The sequence below is a fragment of the Chrysochloris asiatica genome, unplaced genomic scaffold (assembly GCF_000296735.1).
Source record: "Chrysochloris asiatica unplaced genomic scaffold, ChrAsi1.0 scaffold00069, whole genome shotgun sequence".
NCBI classification, from domain to species: Eukaryota; Metazoa; Chordata; class Mammalia; order Afrosoricida; family Chrysochloridae; genus Chrysochloris; species Chrysochloris asiatica.
The window spans coordinates 9,288,335-9,299,545 of NW_006408587.1; the positions used below are offsets into that span (position 1 = coordinate 9,288,335).

Genomic DNA, 11,211 nt, shown 5'->3' on the forward strand with positions numbered 1-11,211 from the left:
TGCAATAGAGGAGAAAACAACATGTGCTGCGTGGTTGTTAACTGACAGGGACTGTGCTTCTCAGAGTCTCTCTGGGGACATGGATGCATGCCTTACTTCCAATAAGTTAATGTTAGAGGTCTTCCCCTAGTAAGCCAGGTGCTCTGTGATGCCTGAAGGTGGCAGGAGGTGACCACTGAACTACTCAGGTGAGGAAAGAAGAGTGATCTGATGAGGTATTGATGGATCAACCTGACCCAAGGTTCTGGAAAACTCAAGCAGAGTGTAACTGTGAAGATGGATAGGGTACAGCATGGCTGACTTTGTATCAGGGGAGAGACAGCTTGACCTTAGGGTTGAGGGCAAAGGATTCCAGTACCGATTAGGGTAATATCCAAGGGCTGAAGATTGTGAAACCACCAGGCAGACAAGAGAGGCACTGCAGCAGCTAGCAAGCAGTGTATGAAGGGAAGGATACGGAACTTCTATCAATGTGGACAGATCTTGGATTTCTGACACTTCAAGATACTGGACTCCAGCAACAGATAAACTCTTCTAGATGCTCAGTTCCAGGTTCATCATTTATATTCTGATGTTGAAAACTCAATATAGACGGAATGGGGATAGAATTAACTACATGCCATCTAAATTGGTTTATAGTCTACTAATTAAAGATATGGATCTGTAATTTATGAATGAATATACTGACACTTAGAAAAATAACTAATAACTTAGAAAAAATAGAGGTATTTCTATTAATATTTTAGTGTTAATATTAAAATTGAGAGCAGTAAGGATTACAAATTCAGAAAACATGAAATATCCATTCTTATTTAACAGAGTAACTGAGAACAATAAAAACACTCCTTGTGAAAATCACAACCCTTTTAAAAGCATGTCTAATAGCATGGTATCACTTGAACCATTTGTCAACAGGGCTACGTGAGTCAGTGAAAGCATTCTGGCAATGGCTGGAAATTTAACCAGTGCAGACATACAAGCTTTCTTCTCAGATCAAATCTGAAAATAGTAAGGGTGTCTAGAAGTTTACTTATCTTTGACTAGGCTAGAAGTATGCCCTCTAGAAGCAAAAGCTTCTAGAAAAACGGCCAGTGCTGTAAATAAATTTCATATCAGAATGCTTGTAAAATGCATTTGCTAGCATCTGTTCTTGATGTCATCTAGACAGATCACTTAAATATTAACTCAGACTCCGTGATCCTAAGAGTAGCATGACTACACCATTTCAATACTTAGAGGAGGACTAGGTTACTCTTTCAACAGGTCTATCCTTTCCTAGTTTTGACTGGTTAAGTTCATGTTCCAATCCAAATATTAGCAGACTCCTTAAAGAGCTTTACATACCACATTGTAACTAGAACTTATCACATTCTGTCTGAGCTCTTCAAAAGGTGGGAGTGTTTTCTTCAGAGGAAAGTGGAGGGGAGAAGAGGCAGACACCTCTCATTCATCTGCTTCGCCACTGTCACCTAGCAATGTGCCTGGCACACAGAAACTTCCTCAGCAAATGTGGAATGAGAGAATAAATCAGATGGTTCAGGAATTAGTGCATTTTCTGTGTTTTCATGCTTGTCATTTTTCTTTGGCTGTCTCTTATATTTGACAAATATCTATGTATTCTTTTAAACAGCTAACTACCTTTTTCAGGAAAGGAATTCTTCAGTTTCAATCTAGTGTCTCAGTATAACTGGATAACCTCATCCCACTCAGAAATAGGCCAGATTCCATTGGGCTGCACATTGGGGGGCGAGTGCTTCCAGTCCCACGTCTTCACAGGAATCTTCCAGGTCTTACCATAGTTGGCCTCAATGTAGTCAATGGTTTCACAAGGCACGTGTACCTTCATGTCTACAAATTCAGTCCAGCACAGTGTAAACTTGGGAAACAGGTATCTGCAGTAAACAGAGGCAGGGGGAGTTAGTTTTCAGCAGTGGAGGTTCTAGCTAAGGAAGCCAATTTCTAGTGCACCTTTAACTACAGACTTGTCCACTCTAGAGATAGATGTAGTGGACATTTTATTGTTTTTAACTATCCAGTATCCCTTTCCTCTTCTAATGTTAAGAGCACCCAGGACTTTTTTCTGAGAATCCTCCCTCTCTATTCACAGTCCATATGGTTCAGGAGGAGCTGACACCACGCCAAAGCTCCAGAGATGGGCAGAAAGATCGAGGCCTGCAAAGGAATAAAGTCAACATCAAATTTGCCAAATGATAGAGGAAAATGACAGGACAGTGAAAACCCTGGGCAAGTCTTTGAATTCAGCTGTGGTCACACCTTAAATATCTGTTAGATGAGCAAATACATATTCCTTTAACTACATTTCTAATATTTACAATACTTACTACATGGAGGGAGGCACATACAACAATGAGAAAAGAAACTGAACACTTCTAGTCAGCCAGATCACCTCAATCAATCTAGCCAATTTATGATATTCTTGGACAGCAATATTTTAAAAGCTCCTGACTTTGTGAAAGGTCATGTTATTTTCTGTGCCTGGGTTTCACTGTCAACCCAGATGACTATGCGTAACCTACTTAGAACAGATAGCTGAGAAAACCCCACAGCTATCCAGTACTTCTCAAACTCCTTTTCTACTTCATGGACTACTGTAGTGAGAATTTCATACCCGAACACATAACACAGTAGGATCCCCTAAGTCAGCTTCTGAGTAAAGAAAGCTTCATCTCCTTATCCCCACACAAGATGGAGACTACAGATCTAATGCCGGGATGTACCGTGTTTCCACAATACCTCTCCTTCCAGAGAACCATTACAACCACCTTCTTCCTGCTTGGCCTTTCATTTTACCATTTGCTCTTTTCCTCGCCCCCATCCTCAGGCCCAAAGTCATTTTTTACTTCCAACAGGTTACACTTTATTAAATCACCATCAAACCCAAACTGCTACAAAAAGATCCTAACTAGATATAACTAACATAAACAGCACATGGATAGTAAGATGAACCTCCTTGCCTCTCCTAACATGGATTTCCCAAGCATACAGAGCAAACGTGATTCCAAGACACAATCCATGAAGCCAGGCTGCATCCTGAGGCTTCTCCTTGGTTCCATATGTCATACGAACTTACTTTTCTGAAATTCTATAGTCATCTTAGATAACTACAGAATATCTATCTAGAAACCAGCCCAAGGAATATTACTTATAATGAACTTAACTGTATCTGTTGCAGAACTGTTTCAATTAATAGGTAAGTTTTGGAAATTAAACCAATACATGTTTCCTAAAAGTATTTTTGATCAAGTAAATGACTTTATTTTTAATGAAAGAAAACTAAAACTAGTACATCTGTTAGATTTATTTTATGTTTACATTATAGCCCTATATTCTATTTAAGAGTTTTCTGAGAAATCTTTCTTCTCTTCACAACACAGGAAGAACTTTTAGTGATGAGATATGAAGTGGCAATAGTAGTAGAGGTAATAGAATTTAAAATATCAGAGGAATAAAGGAAAAGAACCATGGAAAGCCAGCTGCCAAATTATAATCTTATTGTGCCTGATATCTAACTGGAATGTTCTCCAAGGAAAGGTCACCTCTCATATACTCTACTTTTGGATATTGTACGTTCAAAACCATTGGATGAACATAAAGCTATACACACAGAAATGAGAGGCTGAGCAAATTCTAAAGAAAGCAACAAGTCCTTCTACTCAAACCAAAGAGTGTTGGCAGTCAATGGACAATTCCAGCTGGCCTCTGAATAGGTGGCCAAGGCAAATCTCATCAGTGAGGAAGAAATAAGATACAGCCTAGCCCAACCATCTGCTGTTCCCAGTTTTATTCTGCACACTCATATTCATGGGGTTGCTTATTTTGTCACCAGACACACCATCCATCACTAGCCTCCAGCCTCGCCAGTGAGTTGCTGGTCAGCAGAACACCCACCTGTTCCATAAACAATTTGGAATGGTTGACACACTGAAGCTGAAATGAGGCAGAAATTATGGTCGAGCTAGGAGACTAGGTCAAGCTACTTTGCTTTCTCCCTCTTAAATATTAGCCTCTTATAATCCCGTCAAAAAGCAGAAAGAGAAAAAAAATCCGAGGTCCAGGATAAACAGGGTAGATGTCAAAATTACAAATTTTATGAAAGTTGTGTTTTAAACAATGAAGATTATATATGCGATAATTTTACTCAAATGCTAATTCTTGTTGCTCAACAAAAACACCCTGAAACTTTGTTTTGCTTTTCTCCAAATATTTCACTCAATGCATTCAGCAAAAAAGAAAATGTCAGTTTTCTAGAAGAGGAAAGATAAACAAGTCATAAAATGTGAAATCTGACAGTAAAATGGGATTGTGGAGAGAAAGAAGGGAGTGTGCAACAGAACAACACATGCCAAGAACTCCGTCCAGGTTACCAGCAACAATGACCAAAATGAAAACTCACCATGGGTCTGCCATGCTACCGTGGCTTAAAGCTATGGTTAAGTTCAGCTAAGGAGTTTGCACCTGGAGGTTCTGGGATAGAACCCAAAACGTGAAATTTAAATTCAGACTACGACAACCGTAAATCGGAGTATGAGTTTAAGGGCCCTATTTTAAGGCTCTATCACAGAAAATTTCTTTCAGTTCCATACCACTTTAATTCATTTTACTTTTTCATAAAAAGCCATCAGAACTGTTAGTAGGAGTAGATCATTTTCCTCACAGACATCTGTAAAATCTGTAGTTACTTACTGGTGGTAAGATAAACTAATCTTATTGGTTTATTTGTACAGTTCAGTTGATATATCTGACTTACAATTAACTGCACCTACGATCATATGTTTTCGGTTTGGGCGTTTTACTGTTAGTAATCCATATTACATACAACATCGCAGCACATAATTTGTTGATATCATCATTCTCCGATGTTCACGAGCAGATGTTCTAAGAGCGGATTAATAAATATACTGATAAGAAAGAGCAACAGTAGTGAAAACTTTAAAATAAGTATTCAATTTATGTCAGAATCTACTTAATACAACTGAGTAGTTGGAAAGGAACCCTCTTGCAAATTGGGGACTACCTGTACACCCTTTGATGAGAACTGTTAAATATAAAAGAAGCTCTTGAAGAGTTGTATAGTGGGTTACACATTGGGCTGCTAACTGCAAGGTCAGCAGTTCGACTCCACCTGCCACTCCATGGAAGAAAAATGAGGTTTTATGCTCCCAGGTAGATTTATAGCCTTGGAAACCTTGAACGTGTTTTTGGAGGAACTTCCTGGAAAACAGCACAATGATCCATTCCCATTACTAATTTTGTTTCTTCTTTTACTTTTTAAAATTTTTCTCCTGTTTCCCATAGCCTAGACCCTCTAGCATACTATTTAAAAGATGCAGGAAGAACACACATTCTTATATTTCTTCTGGTCTAATGGGAAACTTTAAAAAGTTTCACCAATAAAAATTCCTGCTCACTTTATTTAGATTTTTGGTATATCCCTTTTTTAGGTTAAAGATATGCCAAGTTTAGGTGCAATCCATAATGAAGGCTACAGTCTTTGATCTTCATCAGTAAGTGCTTCAAGTCCTCTTCACTTTTAGCAAGCAAGATTGCTAATGAGTCTTCTTCCAATCCAATTTCTCAGATTAGTTACTCAGCATAGAGACTGCATAAGTATGGTGCAAGGATATAACCCTGATGCACACATTTCCTGATTTTAAACCAAGCAGTACCCCCTTGTTCTGTTCAAACAACCGCCTCTTGATCTGTGTACAGCTTCCATTATGAGCACAGTTAAGTGTTTATGAATTCTTCACAATATTATCCATAATCTGGTATGATCCACACAGGCAAATGCCTTTGCACAGTCAATAAAACACAAGTAAACATCTTTCTGGTATTGTCTGATTTCAGCCAAGATTCATCTGACATAAGCAATGATATCCCTGTTTGCTGTCCTCTTGAATCCACCTTGAATTTCTGGTAGTTCCCTGTTGATGTACTGATACTACTGTTTTTTTAAAATTATTTTCAGGATAATTTTACTTGCATGTTCGATGATTTCACTTCATTGGATCACCGTTCATTAGAATGGGCACAGATACGGTTCTCTTCCAATCACATGGCTAGGTAGCGGTCTTCCTAATTTCTTGGCATAAACAGGAGGCACTTCCAATGTTACATCCATCTGCTGAAACATCTCAACTGGTATTCTGTCAATTCATGGAGGCATGTTTGTGCTAATGCCTTCACTACAGGTTGGATTTCTTCCTTCAGTACTATCATATGCTATCTCCTGACATGATTGAATGCCAACCAATTATTTTTGGAACAGTAAGTGAATCTGTATATTCCATCTTCTTTTGATATTTTCTGCATCATTCAATATTTTGCCCATAGAATCTCTGAATATTATAACTAGAGGCTTGAATATTTTTTCAGGTCTTTATACATATATAAGGGTGTTCAACAAGTTTGTAGGAAAACAGAACTACAAGATAATGGAGGAGTTCCAGGGTAATAGGGCAGAGAAGACAGATGCCCTGAGCAGACCGTCTGTAACAAGGACAAGGGAGACCAAGTGAAACAGATACAGATGGTAATTATGGAACCCTGATCATCAGAGGATAGGACAGAGAGGTGGACTGGGTACTGCTGAAAAAGAACAGCAAGAGGGGAGAAAAAATAGGCACTCTGCCAGCTTCCCCAGAGTGGTGACCATCCTGAACTTTTGCATTGATACAGCGATCTAGAGGCATAGGGCTAGGCTTGAGGTTAGTGACAAGGAGGGTGCAGTTTTCCTCTGTTCCCCTCACCTTCCTGGTAGCCAGGGGCCTGGCCAGTCCCCACCCTTACCAGCCCAGGGTCAGTGGGTTTCCCATCCTTTGTAGCCTCTGCTTTGCCTGGGGTCAGGCACAGGCATACCACCCCAGTACGAAAGTGTTTGAACCTGCCCTGAACTTGAACTACACTATACAAACAGAGAACTGCATTCACACTTCCAGTCTCAATCACACCCACCAAAAGAGGTGGTGAGAACACACCTTAGAATACATCAACAGACACTCATCAATTAAATACAAATACAAAAACACTATAATCTCTCAGAGAAAAGAATTTCAGCATGCATGAAGAAACAAGACAGAGTGCCTCAAACAAGTGACCAAATTACAGAAACAGATAACAGAATACTAAAAATGGTATTGGAAATATTTGATAAGGAATTTAAAAGAATGATATTTATGTACTTTCAATGGATTGAGAAAATGATCAAGAAAACTACAGATGAAATCAAGAGCTGACAAAAAAAAAAATTTAGAAACCATATAAGAACAGCAATTAGAAAGCCAGAGATTAATACTAATATGTCAGATAACACACTGAAAAAGCTAAAAAGTAAAAGTGAAATCAATGAAGGGCTGAATTAGTGTGCTTGAAGACAAATCTCTCAATATTCATCTGCTAGAAGAACAATTAGAAAAAAGTACAAAAATATGCATAAAATGCCTCAGATTTAGATGGCATGCTATCTAAAGGAAGGAATCCTAGTGTGACGCTGTAAGATAAGCACTGGACTTCTAACAACAGGGTTGGTGGCTCAAACCCACCAGCAGGTCCTTGGAAACACTATACAGGCTTGCTATGAGTTGGAACTGACTTGATGACACTTAACAACAACATCAAGAGTAACTTATATGTGATTTGAATTCCAGAACAAGAAGAGACTAAAAAACAAAAAGAAAAACTGTCAGCGTTACTGGAAGAAAACCTCGCTCCATCATGAAAGTTGAGAAGACAGCCATTCATAAAGCTGATGGAAATCCAAGTAGGATAAGCTCCAAAAGAAAATCACCAAGACAAATTATAATCAAATACCTTCAAAACCAAAGACAAGGAAAGAATCCTGTACTCCTGAAGCAGTAGTTGAAAGAGAAAATGAGCAGTTTTTGAGAGGTTCTTAGAGCTAAATGTGAGCAAATCTAGCAGAGAGTGAGGCAAAAGCAATATCTAAGGAGAGACTGGGTGCAATATTTTCAAATCAAGTCACAGAAAACAACACTAAAGTATGTCAAGAAAGCCAAAGACAAAGAGGAATTTGTTTCAACAGGAAAACAAAACACTGCTTTCAGACTGATGCCAGCCTTTTAAATCGAAAGAGGGAAAGCCAAGAGATAGTGGAATGATACCTTCATAGGGCCAAAAGAAAATGACTTCCAGCCTTGGACTCTTCATCCAATGGAAATATCCATCAAAAATGAAGAAAATATAAAAACATTTTCAGGAAAACACTTTTAAATCAATTCATTTACAGCATTTATGGAGAATACTGAATATACTGTGGAATGCCTGAAAGAACAATCTTAGAAGAAATACCAGAATGCTCTTTGGAAGCAATGATACATCGTCCAGTAAGAACAATAATGAAAAAAGGACATCTAGTTTGGTATAGGGCCAACAAAAACAAAGGAACTCCTCAACAATATGAATGGACACAACAGTCACAACAACAACCTCCAACATCTCAGTGATCAGGAAGATGGCACAGGACCAGGCAAGGTTTCATTCGGTTACAGATAAAGTCACCATGAGGTGGAGCTAACTAGATTGCAACTACGAACAATGATAGTAGCAACAGTAGATAGATAATACACACTCTCCTCACTTACCAACATGGTTATAGTAGGTTCCAAAAATCAGCATTGTGGGAAATTGGAGGATAACCACATCAGATCACAAACTGGAGGATGACCACATGATTACATTAACAGACAAACCACTGAGATTCATGGCCCAGACAAGTTGACACATTACCTTAACCATGACAGCCAGCGCTACTCTCCGAGTGCACATCAGCATTTGTTACTGCCAGACGTGCACTGTTAATTTGTAAAATAGTTGGATAGTAGATTTTTTTACTATTTTTGTAAAGTGAAGTGTCAAATAACAAGGCAGTTAGTAAGTAAGGCATAGGTGTACTTACTTATACAGTACTTACTATGAGCCAGGTACTGTTTCAAATACATTGTTGCTTCTGTTAAGTGCCATCGAATTGGTTCTGACTCATAGTGACCCTGAATAGTTTCCCAAGAACTGGTGGATTTGAACCACTGATCTTGAGGTTCAAACCAACCTTACAGTCCAGTGTTTATCCTACAGCACCACACCAGGACATTACAATTCATTTACTCTACTTAACTCTTGGTAGAAAGCATTTAAGAGTCAAACTGGTCTAGCGTTAAATCGTGGCCCTGCCACTAACAACCATATAACTTTGAGCAAATCACTTTACTTCTCTGAGCCTTAGTTTACTCATATACAACTGGGGGTGAAAATATTTAATTCACAGGGATGACATGAGGATTACCTTTAAGGACCTACCCATAACCCCACAAAAACCAAAGCCATCGAGTCCGTTCTGACTCAAGAGTTTCTGAGGCTGTAAATGTTTACGGGAGCAGAAAGCCTCATCTTTCTCCCATTGTGCATGAAGTGGGTTTGAACTGCCATGGTTAGCAGTCCAGTGCTTATCCTACAGCACCAGCAGGCTCCTGTGCCTACCATAGTACCTCTGTATACTGTAACTCTGGTAGCTCTATCTTTATTATTGCTGCTAATATAATAATAATTATTATTTTATCTTAAAACCAAAGACTTTACTCTGAAGTCATGCAGAATGAAGTTTAGAAAGGAGGAAATTTTTTTTTTTTTCCTTTCCAAGTTCCCATTCAAGTTTTTAAAAAAATACAGTAAAACCTATAAAAGCCAGAACCTTTGTCAAGGTGAAAACCCGCCAGAGTAGGAAAACTCAAACATTTTCCACTAAAAGGAGCAATATAAGTGTTAAGACTGCAATGTATCCAAAGTGGAAAACTTACAAGACCTGGAACAACAAGGTACTTGTGTCAAGTTCCAGTTCTCACAGGTTTTACTGTAGCAAGCATTCTATGATATTAATAAGCTTTTCTCAGAATGAATCAACTACACATGGGAAAAAAGAGATTATCATAAGGATAAAATGACCCTGAGACTAGCTTTTAAAGTGTGGTCTTGTTTCCCTAGGTTGCAGTATTTGTGAAATTATATAGAGATAATGCTCTGCAATTTCTTAAAGTAAGTAGCGCTAAAACGAATTAAAGTGGCATATGGTTTGAGGATTCTTCCAAAGAAACTACTCTAGGCAGCCATCCTCTGTTCTTTTCTCTGCTTTTTAAGGTCATGGTAACATGATAGATTTCTGGGACTCACACCATCTGTCCAGACACTTCCATCACTGCTCATTTTTCTTGTTAAATAATCAGAACACTTCACACTTCCCAAACACTGCTACTATAAAGAGCAGTTAAAGCAGAATGAAATACATTTTTTCTATCCAGAAATGTAGTGGTTGGAAATGAACAGTGCTTTTGAGATTTGTGGATTTCAGATCATGTCAGTGAGAAGAAAGCAGTTCAAGCCTTAGAAGGAAATTTTAAATATCAGGATTCTAACATAGGCTCTAGAAATTATTTTCCTTAGAAAATAGGTGACACTGTCATTACTTCTTGAAAAATATTTGTAGCTGTTTTAATACTGAGATAATTAAAAAGGTCTCAGTATGTAAATATCTCTTAAGAGCAAAAAAAAAGGGGAATTTATTAGTTTTTTTAGTAGTAGCAGCAGGAACAGCAGCTAATAGGATACTCGCTGGGCTGCAAACCATAAGGTTGGTGGTTTGAGCCCACCAGCTGCTCTGTAGGAGAAAGATGAGGCTTTCTGCTCCTACAAAAAAAAAGATTTAACAGCCTTGGAAACTCTGTATAGGGTCGCTATGAGTCGAAACTGACTACATGGCACTTACAATAAACAAGACATGCTAGACACTGTTCAAAGTCCTTCTGTGTATTTAACTCATCTAATGGTTAAAACAAACCTATGTGACCTTACGATCCAGCAATCCCTTTACTCGGTATTTACCCACAAGAAAAAGATATATGCACACCAATGTTGATAGCAGCAGAAGACGTATGCACACCAATGTTTATAGCAGCACTATTTACCATAGCAAAAAGGTGGAGACAGCCAAAGTGCCGATCAACTGAAGAATGGATAAACAAACTGTGGTACATACACACAATGGAATACTATGCTACACTGAAGAATAGCAAGGAAGCGGTAAACCACCGCATAACATGGATGAACCTTGAGGAAATTATGCTGAGTGAAATTAGTCAGTCACAAAAAGAGAAATACTGCATAGGACCACTATTGTAAAGGACT

At 38.4% G+C, this 11,211-nt stretch overlaps 1 protein-coding gene across 1 annotated transcript in view; it reads right to left on the bottom strand.

Annotated features, from left to right (window-relative positions):
* Positions 1-1,581: 1,581 nt before the first annotated feature.
* FKTN (fukutin) overlaps positions 1,582-11,211 on the bottom strand; it is a 42,697-nt gene continuing 33,067 nt past the window's right edge. The window contains exon 9 of the mRNA XM_006864696.1: positions 1,582-1,892. Coding sequence (XP_006864758.1) covers positions 1,679-1,892 — 214 coding nt within the window. The 3' untranslated portion in view covers positions 1,582-1,678. The remainder of the gene's footprint in view (positions 1,893-11,211) is intronic.